The 26,469-nt window shown below is 38.0% G+C and overlaps 1 protein-coding gene across 1 annotated transcript in view; it reads right to left on the bottom strand.

The window, feature by feature from the left end:
* GRM1 (glutamate metabotropic receptor 1) overlaps positions 1 to 26,469 on the bottom strand; it is a 478,994-nt gene that overhangs the window by 20,600 nt on the left and 431,925 nt on the right. The window contains 3 exon segments of the mRNA XM_004608987.2: positions 24,584 to 25,128; positions 25,130 to 25,315; positions 25,317 to 25,516. Coding sequence (XP_004609044.2) covers positions 24,584 to 25,128; positions 25,130 to 25,315; positions 25,317 to 25,516 — 931 coding nt within the window.

Below are 26,469 nucleotides of genomic sequence, written 5' to 3'. Positions count from 1 at the left end.
TTACAATTGGGTCCATCCAGGCTTTTTCAGTTACTTGATATATTTCTAGTTCTCTTCACCGGCAGGTCTGTAGCAGAGAATAAAAGACTCCAGGGGGAGTGGAGAGGGGCTGGAGAAGTACAGTGGTTAGGGTGGTTAGGGTAGATGCCTTACACGTGGCAGATCCTGGTTTGATAATCAGAACCACATGAGCCTCCTGAGCATTGCTAGATGCAGCCCTGGCATCTCCCTAGAACTGTCTGGTGTGGCCCCAAGAGCACCACCAGTGTAGCCTGGTAATTCCTGGTACCACGGGGCCTGGGCTGCATTGCATCCTCGGGTGCTAGCATAGGACCTCTGGACCCATTGAAAGAGCATCATTTTGAAGGGCTCCCTGGAACACTGAGCACTACGTGGAAGGCTTCACCCCTAAATAAAAATAAACATGTTTTTTAAAAAGTCTCCATGATGGGTCAGTATATAGTGCAGAGTTAAGACACATGCAAGGCCCTGGGTTCAATTTCCAGGAGCACGCCCCCTCCCAACCCCCCAGGCATTGCTGGAGCCAGATACTTATCCTCAGCAGCACTTGCAGTGAACTATGCAAGTACTCCAAATATCACAGGATATAGCCCCAAAGTTCCCTAAATGCCATTTGGGTGGTCATTCCTCCCAAGGACAAAAAGGAAAAAAAAACCACTCCATAGAAATAGATTGTGCATGTAAGAGGTGTTCGTTTAATCTTTTTTTTTCTTTTTTGGGTCACACCCGGCGATGCACAGGGGTTACTCCTGGCTCTGCACTCAGGAATTACCCCTGGCAGTGTTCGGGGGACCATATGGGATGCTGGAAATCGAACCCGGGTCGGCCGCGTGCAAGGCAAACGCTCTACCCTCTGTGCTATCGCTCCAGCCCCTGGTTTATCTTTATATTTTTTCTAACCTATCTAAATGCAAGGGCTGGAACAATAGCACCGCGTGTAGGGCGTTTGCCTTGCACATGACCGACCCGGGTTCAATTCTTCCATCCCTCTCGGAGAGCCCAGCAAGCTACCGAGAGTATCCCGCCCAAACAGCAGAGCCTGGCAAGCTAGCCTTGGCACATTCGATATGCAAAAAAACAGTAACAATAAGTCTCACAACGGAGATGTTACTAGTGTTCGCTCAGCAAATCGATGGACAATGAGACTACAGTGCTATATACAGTTGAGTGCTACATCTAAATGCAGACATCAGCAAGTGGCAAATGTTTTGAGGGAGAAGTTGAACATGTGATAAAATTTCTTGTGCTTTTCATTTTTTCACACCCGCTTCATTTCTTTTTCAATGCTTGTATAGATAAAATAAGTTGATATAAATGAAAACATATACCCTGTGCATGAATAGGGAGAATCAACATTGTCAAAATGGCAATAATCCCCAAAGCATTATACAGATTCAATGTGATTCCTACAAAGATACCCATGGAATTCTTCAAATAAATGGATCAAGCAACCCTGAAAATCATATGGGAAAACAAAAGCCCACGAATAGCTAAAGCAATTCTTGGGAAAAAGATGATGAGAGGCATCACCTTCCCCAACCTTAAACTCTACTACAAAGTGGTAACAATTAAAACAGCATGGTACTGGAACAAAGGCAGAGCCACAGACCAATGGAACAGGGTGGAATATTCCTATACACAACCCAAAATGTATGATCATATAATCTTTTCTAAAAGAACAAGAAATGTGAAGTGGAGCAAGGAAAACCTCTTTAACAAATGGTGCTGGCATAACTGGACAACCACATGCAAAAGAATGGGCTTAGACCTGACACCATGCACAAAAGTCAGATCAAAATGGATTAAAGACCTCAACATCAGACCACAATCCATAAGGTACATTGAAAACAAGGTCGGCAAAACCCTCCATGATATTGAATCTAAAGGTATCTTCAAAGATGACATGCAACTGATAAACCAAGCAGAAACAGAGATAAACAAATGGGACTATATTAAACTAAGAAGCGTTGCAAAAGATACAGTGACCAGAATACAAAGACAATTTACAGAATGGGAAAGGATATTCACCCAATACCCATCTGATAAGGGGTTGATATCTAGGGTACATAAGGCACTGTTGAAATCTACAAGAAGAAAACATCCAATCCCATCAGAAAATGGAGTGAAGAAATGAACAGCAACTTTCCCAAGGAAGATATACAAATGGCCAAAAGATACATGAAAAATGTTCTTCATCACTAATCATCAGGGAGATGCAGATCAAAACAACTATGAGATACCAGCTCACACCACAGAGACTGGCACACATCCAGAAGAACAAAAGCAACCACTGTTGGCATGGATGTGGGGACAAAGGGACTCTCCTTCACTGCTGGTGGGAATGCTGACTGGTCCAGCCTTTTTGGAAAACAATATGGATGCTTCTCAAAAAATTAGAAATTGAGCTCCCATTTGACCCAGCAATACCACTTCTGGGAATATATCCCAGAGAGGCAAAAAAATATAGTCAAAATGACATCTGCACTTGTATGTTCATCGCAGCACTGTTTACAATAGCCAGAGAATCTGGAAAAAACCTGAGTGCCCGAGAACAGATGAAGTTAAAGAAACGTTGGTACATCTACAGAATGGAATACTATGCTAGAAAAGATACTATGTTAGAAAAGATGAAGTCATGAACTTTGCATATAAGTGAATAAACATGGAAAATATCATCCTAAGTGAAATGAGTCAGAAAGAGAGAGACAGACATAGAAAGATTGCACTCATCTGTGGAATATAAAACAAGAAAATGGGAGACTAACATCCAAGAATAGTAGAAATAAGTACCAGGAGGTTTGCTCCATGGCGTGGAAGCTGGCTTCACATGCTGGGGAAAGGAACAGCTAAGATAGAGAAGGGAACACCAAGTAAAGTGTGGTTGGAGGACCCGCTCAGGATGGGAGATGCATGCTGAAAGTAAACCATAGATTGAACACAATGGCCACCCAATACCTCTATTGCAAACTACGATACCCAAAATGAGAGAGAGAACAAAAGGGAATGCCCTGCCACAGAGCCGGGTTGGGGTTGGGTGATGGGTTGGGGGAGTGGGAGGGATACTGGGAATATCAGTGGTGGAGAATGGGCACTGGTGGAGGGATGGGTACTCGAGCATTGTATGACTGAAACACAAGCACGGAAATATGTAAATCTGTAACTACCCTCGCGGTGATTGACTAATTAAAAAAACAATACATTAAAATAAATAAATAAAGTTCACTTAAATAATGCATAACTAGAAGAGTAAGTCTCTCTGTAAGCATGTTAAATAATACATCCCAAAATCAAACAGCATTTTTGGAATGCTTGTTAGTTTGGTGTGATGAGAAGGTAGATGAGGGCTTGGAAGAAGCCAGACTTATGTTGTGGTTTTGATACTGACTAGCTTTGTCATCCCGAAAGAGTCCCTGCACCATTCATGCTTAAGTTTTCTTTACAATTACTTTTTTTTATAGTATCCAGTGATATTCTAGATGTAGAGTCACAAGAGCTCTTCCACCTTCTCTCCTCTCATTGGCTGCATGGGCAAAATGAGTATACTCAAAGTCTAGTCGTTGCAGGAATTTATAGGAGACCCTAAAGAAAAGCAGTAATAAACCATGTGCTCACTTCTCAGCTTTTTTCTGTGAAGTTTTAAACTCACAATTCCTCAGTCAGCATCTCCATGACACTCTCTAGCTTTGTCTTTGTGTAGCTAATGCCCTTGTTCTTGTTGGGAGCTGTTTTGCTGTTTTCACTATTTCACTCTAACTTCATGCATAAGTCTTATCAGGTTTCTTAAGTGTCAGTATTTGCTCAATTGATGACTGTAAGAAGATCATTCTATCTCTCTTCAAAATGCTTGCCGAAGGGAGAACATTCCCACTCTCCACAAAATTTCACGCATTGGGACTGGAGGGAGAGTAAAGCAGGTCGGGTGCTTGCTCTGCATGCTGCCACCCCTGGTTGCATCCCTGGCATTCCATAGGGTCCTCAGAGCTGTAGCAGAAGTGATCCTTGAGCACAGAACCCGGAGTAGGTGCTGAGCACTGCTTAGTATCACCATACTGCCTCCCCCAAACTGTCCATGTATTCTACACAATTCTAAAATGCTCAGTGTTATTTACCTTGTTGCAAGGGATATTAAATTTCTATATCTCTCCTTTTTTCACAAGTTATTGATGCCAATTTTCCTTTTCTTAGAGCAAACTAGCTAGAACTTTTAGAACACAATTCATGTCATTTTGCCATTATGTGCAACCCACACCCGTCACCCAAACTTTGAGAAATAAAAAGAAATCATGTGATTTTATATAAAGTCTAATTACTTTAAGAAAAAAAAGTTCTTATAAAAATTGGGGTCTCTTAAGTACTGTCAACAGTGTTCTCAATCACAAAACTGTAGCTATATCCTAATTGCTGTTATTTTGTTTGTTTGTTTGTATCACAAAAAAATGTGCTATTACAGAAGATAGGAATGAATTATCTTGGGCCTACAAAGATAAACGATCACCTATTTATAGTAAATGATGAATGAATGAATAATGAGTAAACAAAGGCTAACAGAAGAAATTTTTCATATTAAAATATGTCTTTTGGTATTTGCAAGAATAAGAGATCACTTACTGCTTTTATTACTAACATCTAAATTAATCTAGTATTAAATATAAAACTAAAATATAAATTAAAAAATTAAATAAAAATTAGTTTAAATTCTTGATTTGGAGGTCACACCCGAAAGTATTCAGAGACTACTCCGGGCTTTGCTCTACGCTGGGGTTCAGGACACCATGTCATGCCGTTGATCAAGCCCAGGCCTGATGCATGGAAAACACATGCTCCACTACTGAGCTATCACGCCAGCCTGAAATTTAATATTTTTCTTAGTAAGACTATATATATTTGAAAACTAAATAGACATAAAATTGCTAATTGACTTTTTTTTCTATATGTAGGTAGAGCTGCAGTTGCCTTTTGCGACCTTCTTTTGCTTTCCTATATTTTATAATTGCCATGAGAAATATTTTTCACACTTTAAAATAGAAAAAGCAAAAGTTACTATTATTACAAAACATGCATAAATTCAGGAGCAAAATTTTCTCTCCTCTCAGTCTTAGCTCACAAACTAAGATAGTATATGACATCTATTATATGTTTTCTTTTGCCAAAAACCTTAAATGTAAAAGTTCAAAAATATATGAGGATCCACTAAAAAGATCAAGCAGAAAGTACAGATATCAGAAATTCATACTAATATATGTAATGTAAATCTATTATAAAAATTTAATGCAAATTTTAATATAATTATAAATTCATACTAATATATTTTAATGTAAATTAGAACTTGTTTCTAATACAGAATTATAGCATATGAATCTGCAGATTTCTATAGTACATTAAGCATTTGTTCTATAAACAAACTGCTTTACTTTACATAAATCTACATTAGACTTTAAGCATTTACTCTCACATATAAGCATCATTACTAAGAGGGAAGCAAAATTAGAAAATAACTGTTACATATAAGGAGGAGAATTTTGCTATGTTCACAGATAAATCTGAGATCCAACACTTCCAAAAAGATCTCTTTAATATTTTACTTTTATTTATGATAGGAAACGAGAACCAAGGATAATAGAAACTTAAAATCTTCACTTCAAAATAACAATTTGCCAAAAATGTAATATCTTTGCTTCAGGATGCCCTAGACATCGATCTCTTCTTGGCACCATCTATAAAAATTAACTCGAGACATTCACTGTCATCCCGTTGCTCTTCGATTTGTTCGAGCGGGCACCAGTAACGTCTCTCCTTGAGAGAGTTATTGTTACTGTTTTTGGCATATCCAATAAGTAGGAGCTAGATACTCTCAGTAGCTTGCCAGACTCTCCGAGAGAGGCAGAGGAATCGAACTCCGGTCGGCCGCGTGAAAGGCGAACGCCCATCCGCTGTGCTATCGCTCCAGCCCCAAGAGACATTACAATAATCTATTGGATAGATCTGTGGCAGATGCTTGTCAGCTGACAAGGTTTACACTACAATTGCAAGGAAAAAAGTGTCCTTGCACTTTCTGTCTGTCTGATTATGGCAACCCAGACCTAATGGGGGAAGGAATACAGAAGAAAAACAAAGAACATATTCAATTAAGAGAGTTGGTACTAAATAAGAATTTGTTTTGTTGAAGAATCATCTAATACAATTTAGTTTTTTTAAACAATACATTACAGTAAAATTCAGTTATAAAGTTTCTAAAAGAAAACAGGAACTTTCTAGAACCTTAGAGTATACAGATATTCTCTACAGTTAAGCACTAGTCCTGCTACAGAGACATAGGTGGGGCACAGAGGTCTCAGGCTAGGGACTTGGATTAGAGTCTTGGAATTCAATACTGTAGATGCTGAGACTAAAATCTTATTTAAAATTGTATGACAAAGTAATAAGAATTAAATCTACTTTGTAATTAGATAAACTGTCAATGTACACTGAAAAATAAGATTTTAAAAATTATTAAAAATACTGGTTCTACTATATACCACAGGAAAAAAAAATTGATCTTATCCAAAAAAATGCCACTAAGAACTGAAACATTTGCCTGAAAAAACAAACTTGTAGCTGGATTATAAAAGCAAATTTTATAAACCAATGTAATAAAATACGATTGACCTAATTAATAGCAATAAAAAAATGGATAGAAATTTTATAAAAGAGGGGATAAAAATGGCCATAAGTACATAAAAAGATTCTCGAGATCATCACTCATCAGAAAAATGAAAATTAAAACTATAATTAAATACTATTACACACATATTAATGAGGCTAAATGTAAGAGACTATCAACACCAAATGTATCTCACACATTCTTGGTAGAAATATAAAAGTAAAAGAAAATTATGGTTGATAAATGACAATTTCTTAAATATACACCTGCCTTACCATCGAGCAATCTCACTGCTAGCCGCCATGTATTTCCAAGAAGTGGAAGTAAAAGCATATAAAAACAAACTATATGTATGCTTTCTATAGCATTATTTGTAGCAATGAGAGCTGGAAAGAGCCCAATAACTCATCCACAAGTATACTAATGAATTTGTCTACTCATGCAATGGAATACAACTCACAAATTAAAAAAAGTTTATCAATTAACTATTGATAAATGCAAGAAAATTGGGTGTATCTCAAACTGAAAAAGAACAGTGTTTGCCCAATGGTTTCGCTTTGAATAACAGACCAGATCATTTCTGGGAAGAGAAATTAGAATAGTGAGAGGTACCTGTTGATGAAGATTGGAACAGATACAAAAGGGACATGAGGATTCTTTCTAGGGTGATGACAGTGATTTAAACCTTGATTAAAAACTTGTCACAGGCTTTTTCACATACATATTGCCATCAACATTTATGCTAATTACTATAAATATGAGCCCAAAACAGTCATAACAAGTCTCACAATGAAGATATTACTGGTGCCCACTTGAGCAAATCGGTGAACAACGGGACGACAGTGATACTATAAATATGAGATGAAATTTTAGAAAGCTATTGAATAGGGGGTCACAGAGATAGGGCATTTACCTTACATGCAGCCAACCCAGGTCTGTCTCAGGCACCCTATATGGTATCAGGGATCACCAGTGAGTGATCCCTGAACAAAGCTAGGAGTAAACCCTGAGCACTGTTGCTGTAACCCCAAAAAACAGCAAAAAATGTGGACCCTAATTGAGTGAGTAAAGTTCTTGCAAGCACAGGGAGTAAGGCCTTGTATGCAGCCAACATGGGTTCTATCTCCACATTGCATATTTTCCCCCTTGAACCAACCAGGAATGATTCCTGAGTGCAGGGCCAGGAGTAACCCCTGAATATCATAGGGTGTGGCCTAAAATCAAACAAAGAAAAAAAGTAAAAAAAAAACTCCTAAACTAAAAAGCAAAAACAAATAGAAAAATAAATAAAATAAGGTAATAAATGAAATAAATGAATAATAAATTCATTTTAATAAATGAAATAAAGTAATAAATTTATAAAATATGAACATGTAAACATTTAAAAGAAATTCAACATCCTTTAAGAAGTAAGCAAAACAACAACAAAAATTTATTAAAGCTATAGGTTAAGATGTTTTAAAAGTTAAAGATTTGTGATTATACATTAAAAAATATTGTATATCTGATACTGACTGACTTCAAACAGCAACAGCAATACATTTTCCTATAAAATCACATGCACTTCCTAAAATCGGGCAGCAATGCATCTTATCAAAGAAATGATATCATATGTTTTATCAGAGAAATAGATTATCATAATAATTAGTAGAAGCAAAGTTTTGTGTTAAGTCAACTGAAACCTATGAAAGACACTTGGCACAGAATGTACACCCTAAATTTTTAGTTGCTTGTATTTAGGATTCCATCTGGCAGAGCTCAGGGCTTTCTCCTGACTCTGTACTCAGAGAGCATTCCTTGTGGTTCTTGGAGAGAATGTTGCTTGGGAGATGTTATGTGGTGTCACCCATATGTGGGTTGAACCCGGGTCATCTGTGTGCAAGGTAAGCATCCTGCCCATTGTGCTATCATTCCGGCCCTAGCACCCTGATTTCATTCAAGAAGAATTCTCTGTTTGCTGGATGTGTTGCAGATCAACTGTTTTAGATAAACAAATGTTAATTAAATATTGTTTCATAATAAATTCCTGAAAAATGCATGCTAGGAAAAAATTTTAAATGTATTCTAGGAAAAATGCACATAATTAAAATAACAAGAAATGACATAATCATAAGGCCCGAAGGAAAGTAAAATATATTTGCTGGCAGAACGAAGATTAAGTGAGAATAAAATTAGAGAAATTGTAGTATGTATATATATAAACTCAGATAGTGTAGAGATGGTTAATATATGTTGCTATATTATTATTTTGCTGTTGTGACATAGCTAGCAGTGCATAAAGCTTATTCCTGGCTCTATGCTTTTATAGGTCTTGGACGTCCTGGGGGAGGATCCACAATGCTAAGGACTAAATTCCGGTTAGCTTTGCACAAGGTGAACATTCTGCCCATTGTTGTATCTCTCTACCTCTTAAAGCTATGTTCAAAGGATGGATTAATTATAGCAAGCTGTATTAATGTTTTTCAATAACTAATTATCAGGGACAGTATACTTATTCTATGACCTCTGTATATTTTGTAAAATAATATAAGTCTATACATCTGAGATCATCTAATTCTATCATCCGTTTCCTTGGGAACTAAGATAAAGGAAAGATATACGTAGCACATGATAACACATGAGTTGGCTGTGACTTTCTGGATCAGACAGTCTGAGAAAAGCATGTAATTCATAGTCCACAGAACACTAATTCTGAATTGGTTCTTAAACCTACCAACATATCTTCACAATTTACCATCTCTGAATGACTTTATGTCATATGAATATGGAGTGTTTACAGGTAGAGTGTGATAAGCATAATTTAGAAATTATCTCCACTGCTAAAGATAAAAAAATAAAAATAAAGCCTACAGAAGTATGTGATCAACATAATGTGTTCCTGAGGCCTTTGTGCAATGATGAGTGACCTTGACACTGTAGGAAGATTGGCATAGGAGCACTTCAAGGAGAAACAATGGTTTCAAAACCACTTTAAATTATGATACCTCAGTAGAAGAGAAATAGAAAAGAAATTGCCTCCCAATGGTCCATCTAGGACCTGGTTGGTGGTCTTGCTGTTATTCTTTCTTCCCACCATTCACTGCTGCAGTTATTTCACCAGAGAGATCATACATGGCTTAAGGAGATTGCCTTGCATACAGCCAACCCTGGCTCAATCTCAGCACCTTCAGGACTGATTCCCCAAGGCACCTTCAAGAGTGATCCCTGAGCATGTTCAGAAGCACACCTGGACACAGCTGGGTGCGATCCAAAACCCCAGAACCCAGTCCCCAACAAAAAAAATTATGAGCAGAATAAAAATTATATTAAACAAGTTCATATAATAAGATTGCAGTATGTCAGAACTCCAATTTGACTTGCAATGGGGAATGCCACAGGATTTAGAATATTAAAATGAAAGCAGATAGACTTCTAAATAAGAGAAGACAATAGCTAGTGGTGGAGGGATGCAGTGGGGGAAGTTCAATGCTAAACATTTTTGTGACACTAGTCTAAGATAGCTTGTTTCATACATTTAATTCTAAGGATCATCTTCTCCTTTGGGCTGAAATTTCCAGAGAGCCTATGGCCACCAGCCATTTCTAGTGCTTGTTTTAGCCACTGCTCTTCTGTCATTTCATGTCTGATCAATGTCCTTCCCCTTACAGATCACTCATGTTGTATATGTGCTTGTATAATTTATCTAGTAACAGTTCAAATGTTAGACTTTTGGAGTCAAACAACTCCAAGGGGACTCCATAGCACAGTCTATTCGAGATGCATATTAGAACTGAATTTGGTCAACAATAACTTTTTCCTCAATGCTTATTTCATTTCACCTCTCATTGTCAAAGCCTTAGATCCAGTCTCTACCATCTCCCACCTGGACCCTGCCGCAGCCACGTTGCTGAGACCCCAGCCTCTCTTCTTCATTTCCTGCACATCTTCTGCACTAAAGATGGGGTGTGAGTTCTTTAGTACACATCTCACCCATCACAGAATCCTGTTTAGTTACTTTGGTGAATTTTTATTGTTCAGAGGATGAGGTGCAAGAGAGTGCACCATCTGGCCATAGGTAATCTTCACTCTCTTATGAATAAACTTCCCTTCTTTCTTTACTCCAGACATCTGGGTAATTCCCCAATGACTTTACCAGTTCAGACACAGCCTTAGTATTAAAATCCCCCTATTAATTTTCTTCCTTCTTTAACTAAACCCCTCTTTCCCTTCAGATATCTTAGCCTCCTCCTAGGAACATTTACAAATTCTATGCACTGGATCGGATTAGATTCATCTCTAATGATACTCTATAAGACCATGCATTTATCATTATATTTTCTCTACTTGCAATTACTCATTCATATAACTGGTGTCCTGGTTAAACAAAAAGATAAAGCAAATCTGCTTTGTTCATCATGGGATTCCTGCATTTGTCCTCATTGACCAGGACATATTAGGTGCCAAAAAAATCATTTGTAGTTTGAATGAGTGCTTTTCTTTGCAATCTTAAAAAAATTACAACTGGCCTTGACAATACTCTAACCACCAGAGCAAAAATGATTGAATGTAAAAATTGAAGCTGGAATAAATTTTGGCTTTGTCCCTTAAGAACTAGATAAACATTATTTATAGGAAATCTTGCAGGCCCATCAACATATTTTTTCTCATTTCCTCCACATCACCTCACAAAGTAGTCCCTTTGCCGAAAACACTCTTTGTATTTTTTCACTGTAATCCAATACATTAACCTGTAGATAATAAAAGTCACCCTCCATATTTCTAAGATCATGTTTTTAAACTATGTTCCATGCTAGCGGCCCCTTCAATCATGACTTCTAAGCTTTTGATACTTCTTGAATGTTAAGGGCCTTAATATTTTTTTGAATTAGGGATAGATCTATAACTGTCCCTTCCACCTCTTACCTATTGCCATACATTATTAAAATTTTAATTTAAAAATTTTGGAAACAAATATTTATATATTTTTTATTCCTTTTCTTTTCATGGGGATATCATCTATCCATTGAAAACAAATAATATAACTGGTAAAATGTTGATGAAAGAAAAACATTAATTTCTGATATTCAAAGGTACATACCACATAGCTGTAAGTACTTTTTATTTAGCAGTAAAAACCTTTTTTATAACATGCAAATCTTTATTGCTATTTATTTCTTTTTAAAGCAGATTTTTAAAGTAAATAAATTATTTTTATATTTCGTAGTGCTACTAGGGACTTGCCCGAATTTTGTTAGCAGAGACTCCTCGTTTATTTTTAAGAAGACCTATCTAGGTAATTTGAAATAAAGTAAAATTATAAAAACACTTTTGATTAACAGTTAAGTAATTGATGGCTTTCGTTTTTATTTTGCCCTGCATTGCCCTGAATTGATATATAGACGAGTATTTGTGAGACTCACTCACCTTTTGCTTAAGTAGACGGTAATTATTAGACTGGCTCACTAGTTACCAGCATGCTTTAACTATTTCTCCCTCCCTCCTTCTTCCCTCCCTCCCTCTTCCCTCCCTCCCTCTTCCCTCCCTCTCTCCCTCCCTCCCTCCCTCCCTCCCTCCTTCCTTCCTTCCTTCCTTCCCTCCCTCCCTCCCTCCCTCCCTCCCTCCCTCCCTCCCTCCCTCCCTCCTTCCCTCCTTCCCTCCTTCCTTCCTTCCTTCCTTCCTTCCTTCCTTCCTTCCTTCCTTCCTTCCTTCCTTCCTTCCTTCCTTCCTTCCTTCCTTCCTTCCTTCCTTATTTTGGGGTCATAATCATTTAGCATTCAGGGCTTGCTCCCTGCTCTGGGTTTAGTGATCACTCCTGTTATTGTTTGGGGATCGTATGTAGTTCCAAGAATTGAACTTGGGTGAGCTACATATAAGGCAAGTGTTTTAAGCCCTGTACTGTGTCTTTGGCCCCCTGTTTTAGTTTATTCTTGTCAACTTTTCAGGAGGGATGGGTAAATGATCACTATATGAATGAAATGCAAACACAAAAGTTCATAAGTTTGTAAGTGTACATCACAGTGATTCTCTAATAAAAAATTTATATAAAAAACTTTTTAGAAGATAACATCCTTGTCGTAGAAGTGACTTATTCAGATAACAGAAAAGAAAGAATAGGAATTGAAATGGCAATAGGATTGCTATGGGGTCAACATCTGAAGTGTTTTCACCTGGCAAGGACAGGAATGATCAGCCTCTTTATTCAGGGTTTTGTTTGCTTGTTTTTTGCTGTTGTTATTGTTGTTTTGATTTTTGGGTCAACCCCAGTGGTGCTCAATGCTTACTCTTATCTCTTTGCTCAGGAATCATTCCTGGCATCATCATGCGACCACAAAGAACTATGGAGATTGAACCCCAGACCGCCATGTGCAAGGTAACTGCTCTACCTGTTGTACTATCACTCTGCCCCTGGGTCTACCGTTTGTCCATTATGCGATGGTGGGATAAACAGTGACTCAAGCTGAGAAAATTATTCCTTTAATAAATTCTCCAAATAGCACAATTTTCTTGGGGAAAAATGGAGCTATAAGAACCCCTACATTCAGATTACTGAGATGGTTCTCTTTAGATTGATCATGAGAGTCCAGGAAATGGAGAAAGCATATTTTTGAGGAGATGGAGAAGGTATGTGGAATGCACAGTGTTTCTCCTCAGGAAGTCAGTCTCCATGTGATCCAGATGAAGTCCAAATATTGTTACTGTAAAGTACCTACTTTATATTCTCCACATTCTTTCGATTGAACTACCCAGCCCATTTTGCCTCAGCTAACTATAACTTACATTCAAAGAGTTGCAATTAATGAAGTGAGAGGCTATTTTCTTATGATCTGGAGCTTCCAAATTCAATGTGCTTTCTCTAATACTATTTTTTTCATTCTGTAAACGTTGATATTATTTTTTCTCTGGTTTACAAACATGCAGAATCGCATGGCCTGCCTGCCCTTTGAGGTTTATGCTGGACACTAACGTTGACAGATGGAATGCAAATGATCTCATCTTTCCTCAGTTGCAGCCAAGCCTGGACAGGCTGCCAAGCCATGTCAAACAGAGTGTCCTTCCCCAAATACATCTCACACTGAGTATCACTCAAATGCCTCCACTTTCAGAAGATATATATCTTCCATATTACAGGACATAAATATATTGATTTGGTGGTAATTATCATGCATGTACCTAGTTTACTTGACAATATGATAGAAAATATTAGTGCTTACACTTCCTTACATCCTCCCCTATCTTTGCATGTTAAGTGTCATTAGAAAATTGGTACTTTATTATCTGCTAGAGATTGTACTCTTTTATGGACATTTTTCTTTTTAATCCTTTTAACAACCCCTTGAGATAAGCACCATCATGGTTATGTTTTTAGAATTAATATTTTTTAAATTAATAAGCAATTTACATAAGAACTAGTAGCTTACAAGAAAATAGGACAGTGACTCAATTTGTCAATGAGTCAATATCATACCTTTCCCTATCTTTTACTCAAATGATTTCATTAGAATAGTATACACTAACAATAAGCCACAAACTTCCTTATAGATCTTAATACTTTGAATATATTAAATAGATGAAGTTATTATGGAGATAGTAGTAATAGTTATAAGAATACCAAGTGATTTTATTCATATAAAATCATTGTAGTCCCAGTTTTTCTTAAAAATTAACATTGAATTTTCCTAGCCCGGGTTTCTTTATTTACATTGTGATGTTATCTGTGCCTGTTTGGCATTATGGGTAGTGATATCATTGAGTGTCACTAAATTCAATGAGAAGGTATGTATTGTTAACATATGACAGAACATTAAGTTTAAGAAAACATAAGAGACAAACATTGCTTGAGAACTTGAAGTTGTGTCAGTTGGACAAATTTATTTGAATGAATGACAAAAGATGATCTATATTTAAAAGAAACTATATTTGCTTAAAGCTTCAGCGTAATCTTTGCCCCCGTGGCTCAGCTTAGAAATTAGAAGTGAAAATTTATAATTTAAGCTTAGAAATTAGAAATAAAAATTAGGAACGAAAATTTTTGTTCTAAACTATGACTAAGGCACTTTTAAGCACGCGTAGGTGCTTCAAAGGGTTTTGCATCTTTCAAGGAGTAAAGGCACTTTGTTTTTGCTTTTGTTTTCAGGAGACACAAGGCTTTACCCCAGATAAATATTGGAAGGTTCAGAGACCCCAATGCTGAAATGAAGATATCCAAGGATTTCTACTTCCTTCCAATCACAAAGAAAATAAGTAACTTTCCTGATCCCCAATTCAGATTCTAATTCTACATGCACATTATTTTTTTTTCTTCACAAAGGAATTGTTAGTGTAAGCGATGAACTCTCCACCACGAGTTCTCAAAAAGCAAACCTTTCCCTTCAACCAGATGTCCCCTCATGTGTCCCAGATTATAAATGCAGAAATTAAACTGATTATGAAATCAACTCTATGAGTAGTACTTTGAAATTTTAATTTAAGTCAGCATCTTGAGATTTTGTCCTTTTTTTCGTGTCAAGCAATACACACTTAGCTCAGTGAGAACTAGGATTGGCCACAAGCAACATGTTCTTGCATCACTGTCCCAGTTCTCAACTAATGTCAAATGGTGTTATTATAGTGACAGATTTCTGGGGCAGGCTGCCCTGTGAAGCTTCATATTCCCCTTTTCTATCTCTAATTTTTCTTTCTCTGTTGGCAACTTTCTCAAGCTTAAATTGACCCTAATAACTTTTGGGTTTCATAGAATAACATATAAACAGTTTTCTCACTGTTCCACCTATTTCCTGGTCTTTGAAATACTGCCTAAATTTATTAATTCCTTTAATGCCCTGTTCTTCAATTTACAGCAAAATAAATGTCTACCAAAATTATACCATTGAAATTACTCAAGGATTTCTTGCAGACTCCAAGGATTCTAAATCCAATATTCTTAAACACTCTGTCATGGGATGAATGCATGAGTCTCTCCCTGGTCCTAACCCTGAATAGGATGTGTTGGGAAGTACTGATGATATTTGGTGTCTTTGGGAAGGATTCACAATAGCATGAAGTCATGAGGATTGGGTACCTACAAGGGACTCTATGATAACCAGAAGTCTTCCCTCAGTCCTTTCTGTCTCCCTTGTCCCCACCAACATGTGTGCATATATATATATATATATATATATATATGTGTGTGTGTGTGTGTGCATATATATATACATATATATGTCCCCACCAACATATATATATACATATATATATGTTGAAGAGGTTATATGCTCAAAGACCCTGAAGATAACTAGATCAAGGGGAAAAAAATCTCTATATGCCATAGACATGCCTCCGGACTCCAAGCCAGTCCCTTTCATTCGGGGGACCTTGGAGGGGATACATGAGGCCTCTCCCTGCTTCAACAGAGCCAGCCCCAGCAGTCAAAACCTCCAGAACTCAACCACCCCATGCTCACGGTCCTTCTCCACATGCTCAGACGGGCCTCATCCATAAGTGAACCTATTCCTAGACATCTCCTACTTTATACCACCAATATACCAGAGGTAGCACGCAACATTTGATGAGGCTTAAAGTAGAAGGCAACCAATCTTATGGTGAAATATATTTTTACAGATATATATATTATGTGCATATATATAATATATATAAGCACACAAGCCTCAACATTTAATAACATGTTACTGATCTCTTATAGAAGGGCTTAAATGATTCAGGTGAAATGCAACAATTTTCACACACTTTCCTCTAAGATATCATTTTTAGATTATTTTTAGCAGTAACGTCTCATAACTATTCATAACAAGAAATACAAAATAAACCATTTTGGTTCTACTTTGGAGCAGGGTTTGGGGTTTGGGATGGAAACATCCAAAATATGATTGTGGGAAGGCGTAATGATGGTGGGATTGGTGTTCAAATATTAAATGTAATTAATTATTGTGGATAAATTTATAAAAATAAAATAACTTTTTTTTTAAAAAGGAAAAAACGTCTTATGAGAAATCCACATTGGCAACCATGTCTTGGCTGTTGTCCAGCTTCTAGAAGTGCAAGAGAATCAATGCCTGTAGTTTAACATATAGTTATCTACTAGGTTTCTGATATTGCTTTCTTTTATTCCACTTGCTCTCTATGGTACCCCTGTGTCTATTTGCTTCCTAACTTCTTTATTTTATTTCTGATGAAGAAGTGTTCCCTAATTATCTTTTTCCTGCTTTCTTCTTTTCTTGTGTCATTAATATACTATAAACACTAAATACCAAACAAACAAGAATAACAACAAAAACCATTGACTCTAGATCTATGGACTAGACATGTCTTGTATGCTTCTGACCTATTGATTGAGTACCCATGGTTACCTCTTACTTGAATGCCTTCATAACATTATCATTTGCTAAGTCTGAATGTCAACTCTTCAACATCTTCCCATTCATTACTGCATCTCTCCTTTCTCTTTTTAGGTAGATGTACATTTGTAGTCAACTTGTTCAAATCATTAAAGTTGTGCTCTGCTATCATTTCCCAAGGCCTTTATTTTAGTTGTAAATGAATCAAGTTTGTCTACTAATTTCATAGGCAAGGGTTGGGTTCAACTTCCATTTCACTCTTTGTTTTAATTGATAATTTGGATGACTGTAACCTCTACTAACCAGTTTTTCTATTATCAATATCATATATAAAACTCTAGAAATTGTTAATATATTAGTGGCTTTGTATTTAAAAGCACTTAAGCCTCTAATAAGTAATTATTTTCTATAATCTGTAATCTTTCTGTATTTACAAATTTGCCCACAAACCAGTTATCAAGATACAATTCAAGTCACTCTAGATGTACCTAATTTAGATTTTATGTTGTTGTTGGAAATTTATAAATATAAATTAATTTAAATATGTTGTTAGCATTTATGAATATTCATATACATTTTTTCTATATCTGAAATGGTTCCACTGTCACAATTTTTATATGGATGAAAAAAGTAACAGGATTTTAACAAAATGTTGATAATAGAATTAAATTTAATAGAAATTAATTCTGTTATTCAATAGAAAAGTAAGAAAATTCTTCAAGAACAAGTCCAAATGTTTTTTCAATTAAATTTATCCCTATCCTGCCACAGATGTCACTTAAATTCATTTTTCTCCTTCTGTACATACAATGTTATATTATGGCATTTACCATATTTTGTGTACTTTGTATGTTTTAGTACATTTTTATTTCTCTGCCTCACTCTATTGCAATATTGGTACAATAATTGTGTGATTTATAGCTTGTTTATTCTGAATAATACTTAACATCATATAAGGATTTTAGGAGTTTCAAGCTTTCTGTTGAAACTGTGATTGAGTAAATGAGTGAATCAACTGTAAATAGCAACATAAATGTTACTATCAGTAGCAAAATCCTATGACAAGTACTGCAATAAAACCTTCTGATATTTACTATAGAATCGTGAAGAATTATAATAACTTCAATGTCTTTCATAGTATGGTTAAAAGAAAATCATTTCAAATGACAGATTTTCTCATTTACAAGCTAAAATAGTGAATGATTTCTTTCTATAAATGAACATATTATCTCTATTTGTGATGTCTGTTGGCTCACTCTCACATTTCCTTTTATAATCAAAGAATAAAATACAAATTAAAATGCTTACCCAAGGCACAATCACTAATACTGTGGGCTTATTTATTTCTTCTCATGGACAAAAATGCCTCTAATAATCCAAGACAAATATTTCCTCATAACACTTTCCTGTTGAATGTCTTGCTTATCTCAGGCACTCAATTAAAAATATATTCAAAGACCTAAGAAATAATCACAAAAACTTTTTAAAAGTACCCTACCAACTTACGACTTTATGTTTCAAAATTACTGTTTTTCTTAAACTGAAGGCCCTTTTCTGGTTGTAGAAACATTTTTAGTATTTCATGGTCCTGCATGTAAAAACTCAAGTCCCCCTTTTGGGACTGGAAAGAATTCAAGGGCTACTGTGCATGTTTGGCATACAGTGTCAATTTTATCCCAGCCCTAAATGTCCCATCAAACACTACCCTTAACAACCTTGCAGGAAGTATTAGGAAGTAGCTACTGACCACTGCAGGTGTGCCCCCCCATAAAAAAAACAGTGTTTTGTTACATCTATTGTCACAGGTTAGCTCCAGGCGTCACACTATTTGGTATCTACTGAGGTTATTTATCTTTAAAGTAACTAGAAATGTTAGTTTCACATTTAGTCATATAAGATTATTTTGTAAAGAAGGCATGTAATTTACATAATGTTTTAATTTTTCATTTGCATTATGATAACTCATTTTGCTTTGAAGCAATGTGGAGTAACGTGGTTCTAAATAGTTTACTCCTTTAAGGACGTGGTTCTCTGTTTCTTCCATTACTAATAAAAAGAATTTACCATTATGTTTGTATTAGATTAGGGTCAGATATTTTTCCCATCTTAATATGCTAAGTTATTAGCCAAAAAACATTAGATATCAAGGGTAATTTTATTATTCAGTTTTTCTTCAAGGTTAAGATTGTGCTTAAAAGAACTTTTACCTATGAGTAACTTTGATAATCCAAACACGCAATTTATTGCTTAAGCTCTTCCCAGAAAATTTTCCTAAAACATAAACCAGGTACTCTAACCTGTGATTGTGTCAGATATTTGGCTATGAATAAAGTAAAAAGTTGAATTAAACTTTGCAAAAATATAAATCATACCTCCCATATTCTTAGAAAGTCATTTATGAGAACGTAGTTGAACTTACAACTCTTCATAATAATTTTCAAACAGATAGACCAGTTGGAAGCTCATCATTACAGCATCTGTTCTGTGTTTATAGCTACATATGCAGATTGCTGAATGCCCTAAGTGCACCATTAATGTAGGAATTATACATTCAGTCTGGTAACAAACTCATTGGGTGACATGTTCTCCAGAGTTTTCAGTTGGCAAAACTCTGGTAGATTTTTGTTGTTTCTGTAGAAATACTAGATTCTTTGTGGGGCTTGAAACTTTGGATACAGTCCAGAAAAAAGGCAGAAAACATATATTAAAAGGTAAAAACATGGGCACTAAGATTACCATTATATTTTTAAATTACAGTTTTATAGAGTTACAAGAAAAGCAATAGAAGAATAAATGAGAAAACGTAAATAAATGGTTCCTATAAATTTAGCCTCAAAATATCTTCTGTGGAACATCTTAGTTATATCATGTACCTTAGAGAAGGTATAAGGCATACTAAGAAAACTGCATCAAGGTAATGAATTAGAAATACATTCCCCATGGTAATAATCTGATTGCAGTTGTTAAATTATATAATATGGCTAAGCAATGCATCAGTTGGTGAAACCAGCACTTCTTCACATCCAATTCAGTTTAAAGTTAACTTTTCCATCAAAATCATAACCCAACTTCTAAACTCATAAGAGTAAAAGGAATAGTTTCAGTTTATGAGGAGAGCATTTTCAGTCAAGAGATTATTCAAATGTACAACATTGTCTCACAGCCACAGATGTGCTAAGAATCAGTAAAGCAGCATCAGCTAACCACAGCAGCCATGTGCAACTTTTTCCTTCGTCTTTGTTCTCGAACAAATGTCCAGATCTGTCTGTACGCGGAATCTTTAAAAGAATTTTTTAATGAGCATTCCTGGGTACAAACAAATCTTGTTACATAGCTTCTCCTTTCTCATTAAATGAATAGAAGCACAGCTTTCACAAATGACCAGGACCAGGAGTATTTGCGGCTGAAGCCATCAAAAAGGTAAAAAAAGTTAAAAACCCAGAGCTGAATAATGTTGAGTGGTACAAGGGACTCTTATAAGGCCACCTGGGATGTGAGAGAGAAAATGGTTTCATTTCTACAAACATTTGTGTTTAAGGAGTCTATTTTTCCTTTCTGTTCATTGTGTTTTCTTGCCGTCCTTTCCTCTTCATGAAAATGTTAGAGTGCCGTTACTTCTGGACTCTGGCTATAGTCTATTTTTTAAAAATTATGCCTCATGACTCTGCTGTTTTATTTTCATGCTTGTTGATAATTTCCTGCTAGGGGAAATATTGAGGAATATTTGTGAGCTTGAAAATTTATCACAAGGGGAAAAGATGATAAGTAAATTTTATGATCAGCATCTTATGAGGAATGTGAAAAATGATACAGCAAGAAGTAGGCATAAATTGTTGGCCTATTTATTTTGCTAAAAATCTTAGAAATGCCTTTATTTGCCATTATATTTTCCTGGACTCAAAATGTATTTCCCAATATATTTCTTTATCTTTTATTTAAATTAATTATATTACAAATTATTTATTTAGAATACTGAGGGCAAAGGGGTAGTACAGAGAATATAAGGTGCTTGCCTTGCATGCAGCCAACCACACTTCAATCCCTGGTACCACATATGATACCCCCAGTCACTCCAGAACACAGAGTCATAAAGAGCACTTGGACACCATTGAGTATGGCCAACTTCCATCCCCAAATATTAAAATATATTCCCATGATGTTTTTTACAACTTAAGGTACAAACCCGGGTCAGCCACATGCAAAGCAAGCACCCTACCTGCTGTGCTGTCACTCCAGTCCCAGAATCAAGTAAAATTTTTGACATGTGTAAAGATGAGAGATGTTATGTCAAATAAGACCTTGGTTAATTAAGACAGTGCTTAACTATGTAGAAATTGTTCTTAAGTCATACATATTCACAGAGGGTTTATTTCCATGTACACAAAATAAAGGAAATAACACACATCTCTGTGCCCCTTGGATTTGTTCAGGTGGGTACATCAGTGATAAAAGTTTACATGTCATAATTAATAGCATTAAAAGTTTAAAGGAGTGTCTTAAAAGTAAAACTAATGCTGATACAGAGAAATTGCTTTCTTTTGGATAATCCAACTACCTTTAGAAACATAAGCATCCACATTATTTTTGAATCTATGAATGCTACATGAGATGTTCTTCCGAAAGAGATGACACATGCAAATTTTAAGGTCTGCTTCTTTACAAAACAGCATGAGGAAAAGGTAAGAGACTATCAAGTACATGGAGTTGTCAGAAGGATGAACAGAACTGCATTCATGTAAACTTGGTGTTAATAGTGACTCCAGTTTGAGACATCATTTGCATCTTCCTTCCCCCCTCCCTCCCTCCTTCCCTCCTTCCTTGCTTGCTTCCTTCCTTCCTTCCTTCCTTCCTTCCTTCCTTCCTTCCTTCCTTCCTTCCTTCCTTCCTTCCATTCTTCCTTCCATTCTTCCTTCCTTCGTTCCTTCTTTCCTTCCTTCCTTCCTTCCTTCCTTCCTTCCTTCCTTCCTTCCTTCCTTCCTTCCTTCCTTCCTCCCTCCCTCCCTTCCTCTTTCCAACCCTCCCTCCAACCCTCCCTCCCTCCCTTCCCCTTTCCATCCCTTCCTTCCATTCTTCCTTCCTTCCTTTCTTCCTCCCTCCTTCCTTCCTTCTTCCCTCCCTCCCTCATTCCTTTCTTCCTCCTTCCCTCCCTCCTTTCCTCCTTCCCTCCTTCCTTCCTTCATTTCTTCCTTCCTTTCTTCCTTTCTTCCTCCTTCCCACCCTCCTTCCCTCCCTCCTTCCCTCCCTCCTTCCTTCCTTCCTTCCTTCCTTCCTTCCTTCCTTCCTTCCTTCCTTCCTTCCTTCCTTCCTTCCTTCCTTCCTTCCTTCCTTCCATTCTTCCTTCCATTCTTCCTTCCTTCGTTCCTTCGTTCCTTCTTTCCTTCCTTCCTTCCTTCCTTCCTTCCTTCCTTCCTTCCTTCCTTCCTTCCTTCCTTCCTTCCTTCCTCCCTCCCTCCCTTCCTCTTTCCAACCCTCCCTCCAACCCTCCCTCCCTCCCTTCCCCTTTCCATCCCTTCCTTCCATTCTTCCTTCCTTCCTTTCTTCCTCCCTCCTTCCTTCCTTCTTCCCTCCCTCCCTCGTTCCTTTCTTCCTCCTTCCCTCCCTCCTTTCCTCCTTCCCTCCTTCCTTCCTTCATTTCTTCCTTCCTTTCTTCCTTTCTTCCTCCTTCCCACCCTCCTTCCCTCCCTCCTTCCCTCCCTCCTTCCTTCCTTCCTTCCTTCCTTCCTTCCTCCTTCCATCCCTTCCTTCCATTCTTCCTTCCTTCCATTCTTCCTTCCTTTCTTCCTGCCTCCCTTCCTCCCTTTTCCCTCCGTTCCTCCCTTCCTTCCTTCCTTCCTTCCTTCCTTCCTTCCTTCCTTCCTTCCTTCCTTCCTTCCTTCCTTCCTTCCTTCTTTCCTTCGTCCCTCCCTCCCTCCCTTCCTCTTTCCATCCCTTTCTTCCATTCTTCCTTCCATTCTTCCTTCCTTCCTTCCTTCCTTCCTTCCTTCCTCCCTCCCTCCTTCCTTCTTCCCTCCCTCCCTCCTTCCTTTCTCCCTCCTTCCCTCCCTCCTTCCCTCCTTCCTTCCTTCCTTCCTTCCTTCCTTTCTTCCTCTTTCCCTCCCTCCTTCCCTCCTTCCCTCCCTCCTTCCTTCCTTCCTTCCTTCCTTCCTTCCTTCCTTCCTTCCTTCCTTCCTTCCTTCCTCCTTCCATCCCTTCCTTCCATTCTTCCTACCTTCCTTCCATTCTTCCTTCCTTTCTTCCTCCCTCCCTTCCTCCCTTTTTCCTCCGTTCCTCCCTCCCTTCCTTCCTTCGTTCCTTCCTTCCTTCCTCCCTCCCTCTCTCCTTTCCTTCCTTCCTTCCTCCCTCCCTTCCTTCATTCCCTCCCTCCCTCCCTTCCTCCCTCCTTCCTCCCTTCCTTCCTTCCTTCCTTCCTTCCTTCCTCCTTCCATCCCTTCCTTCCATTCTTCCTTTCTTCCTTCCATTCTTCCTTCCTTTCTTCCTCCCTCCCTTCCTCCCTTTTTCCTCCGTTCCTCCCTTCCTTCTTTCTTTCCTTCCTTCCTTCCTTCCTTCCTTCCTTCCTTCCTTCCTTCCTTCCTTCCTTCCTTCCTTCCTTCTTCCCTCCCTCCCTCTCTCCTTTCCTTCCTTCCTTCCTTCCTTCCTTCCTCCCTTCCTTCCTTCCCTCCTCCCTCCCTTCCTCCCTCCCTCCTCCCTCCCTTCCTTCCTTCCTTCCTTCCTTCCTTCCTTCCTTCCTTCCTTCCTTCCTTCCTTCCTTCCTTCCTTCCTTCCTTCCCTCCTTCCCTCCCTCTTTCCTTCCTTTTTTTCTGTCCTTTCTCCATACCTTCCTTCCTTTCTAGGAGCATCACACCTGGTAGTACTCAGGAGCCACTCCTGGCTCTGTGTTCAGGGACCGTACATGGAGGTGCTCAGGAACCATGCCGAGCAATGCTCCGGGAATATTTGCAGGGCTGGGATTCAAATCAGTGTTATTGCTGCAGGCACATGCCAGGTAGCACCTTAACCTTTTACTGTCACTCTGACCCTCACCCTTATTTATGTAAGTGCTTTATGGATATAAAAATTCTGCCCATGACCTTGCAGGAGATAGAGTTCAATTCATGTGAAACATTTTGGAATTACAACATAGATCGAAAGTTCGATAATAAGAGTTTCATGGTAGAGTAGTTGCTGAAGGAAATAGCAAATGGGGACTCAGTGGCAATAAAACTTTGAAATGGTCCAATCTTCATAGACGTTTATTTCCTTTCCATCAGATTATTAATGCTGCCATCTGAGTGAGAAATCAAATATGAATCAGAAACTACCTTCAACCACAGTGTATGTTAGAAATGAAAATCAGAGTTGGCCTCTGTGACCGAGACTGCAGAGATGCTACACAGAGAGAGAGAGCACGTTAAAGGAAACAGCATGAGCAGGACAGAAACTTCAAGGTAAGAGGATGTGCCCAGGTGGTTTCATGCTTTTGCAAAGAGAGATCTTTAGTATAACAATGTGAGAATTGGAAAAATGCGGGAGAGAGAGGTGGGGAGGAGAGAGACACAGAGTTAGAGAAAGCGAGAGAAAGGAAAAGGGAGAGGGAGAGGGAGAGGGAGGAGGCAAACTGGTTCAGACAACTCACTTGGCATTCCCTGCCCCCGGTTTCTTCCTTCGGAAAATGTTGAGGAAAGTATTGGAGCGACAGGGCAACTTGCCATCACCAACATGCATGCGGACGACATCAGAGGTGGTGAAGGCACTGCGGACGTTCCTCTCCGGCTTGGCAATGATGATGTACATCTTGGGTGTGAACATGCACCCCAGGGCCACCGTGACGCTGAGGCTCACAGCAAAGCAGGTAGTGATGATCTTGTAGTTGCTCCCAAAGTAGATGGGCACGAATGCCAACCAGATGATGCAGGTGGTGTACATGGTGAAGGCGATGTATTTGGCCTCATTGAAGTTGGCGGGCACATTGCGTGTCTTGAAGGCATAGTAGGTACAACTCATGATGAGGAGTCCGTTGTAGCCCACCGGGGCCACCACCCCCAGGTTGCTGGTATTACAGATCAGGTAGACTTCCTTAATACTGGGGTAGGAGAGAATGGGCATGGGGGGCTCCATGATGATCAGCGTCACCACCAGAGTTAACTGCACGCTAATCAGAATCGAGGCAATAATCACTTGAGGCCCAGGCGCTCATGAACCTGGGTTTGCGGGTACAGATCTTCTTCTTGCTGCCAGCTAAGATGCGGGCAATGCGATTGGTTTTGGTGACTAAAGCAGAGTAGCACATGGCGGAGGAGAGGCCAACCAGGAGGCGCTGGAGGTAGCATGACGTGGTGGTGGGCTTTGCAATGAGTGTGAACGGGCAACACATAACCAAGGAAGATCCCTGCTAGGATAATGTAGCAGAGCTCCCGGCTGGAGGATTTGACGACTGGTGTGTCCCGGTAGAGCACAAAGATAAGGGTGACAAACAAGGTCACGAGGATGCCCAGGCAGGAAAAGGCGATGGCTATGATGGATTCTATATTACTCCATTCAAGGTAGCGCACAGGAATGGGTTCACAGCCTGTGACAGAAAAGAAGTTGTAAAGACAAGCCAAGATTTATAGAGATCAATCATAACAGTGATTGCTAGTTACCAGGGGCTACGTTTGGCATTGTCTATGAGTCATGCTAGTTTAACCCTTTTTAAAAAATTCCTCCCTATTGTACAACTATTTCTTAAACCTAAGTTCACAATAAGACTGATAAAATACAGACTCATACTTGCCTATAAAATAATCTTTTATTACAGTATAACTATTATGAATAGATCCCACTCTATGGGTGAAATTGTATCTTCCACAGAAACAGAAAGAAAAGGGTTACTAAAATGTGTTTCCAGTCAAGGTGAACTGTTGATAAGAGGATATAATATGTATCAATGACACTTTTTTAAAAAATTTTGCTGTTGTCTGTTTTGTTTTGTGTTGTGCCCATATGCAGCTATGCTCCTGGTTCTGTGCTCAAGAATCACTTCTGATGGGACTCAGAGTACCATTTGAGGTGATGGGCTACAACTGCCTTAACTGCTGACCTATTTCTTCAACCCCCTATTTGCAATGATCTAGAGGCTAGTCTAGTTGATAGTAAAATATTTTTTCCAACAGTGAAAACATCAATTTCATTTAAATTCTAATCTTTACTTTCTTTTAACCACGGATATTATTCATGTTAATTTATGCATTAAGGGATGTATGATGTGTATGATATTATATGATATGTATATCATACACATGTATATGATATGTATATCATATACATTGTATGTTGCCAATGTCCTATGATGCCTCAAAGGCCCTCAAGGAGCCTCTAATAGCCAAAAAAGAAAGGAGGAAAGAAAGAAAGAAAGAAAGAAAGAAAGAAAGAAAGAAAGAAAGAAAGAAAGAAAGAAAGAAAGAAAGAAAGAAAGAAAGAAAGAAAGAAAGAAAGAGAGAAAGAAAGAAAAAGAAAGAGAGAGAGAAAGAAAGAAAGAAAGAG

Source organism: Sorex araneus, chromosome 4 (assembly GCF_027595985.1).
Source record: "Sorex araneus isolate mSorAra2 chromosome 4, mSorAra2.pri, whole genome shotgun sequence".
In the NCBI taxonomy this organism is placed as follows: Eukaryota; Metazoa; Chordata; class Mammalia; order Eulipotyphla; family Soricidae; genus Sorex; species Sorex araneus.
Note: the sequence above shows the minus strand (reverse complement) of the source record. Positions and strands in the feature narration are given on the sequence as shown.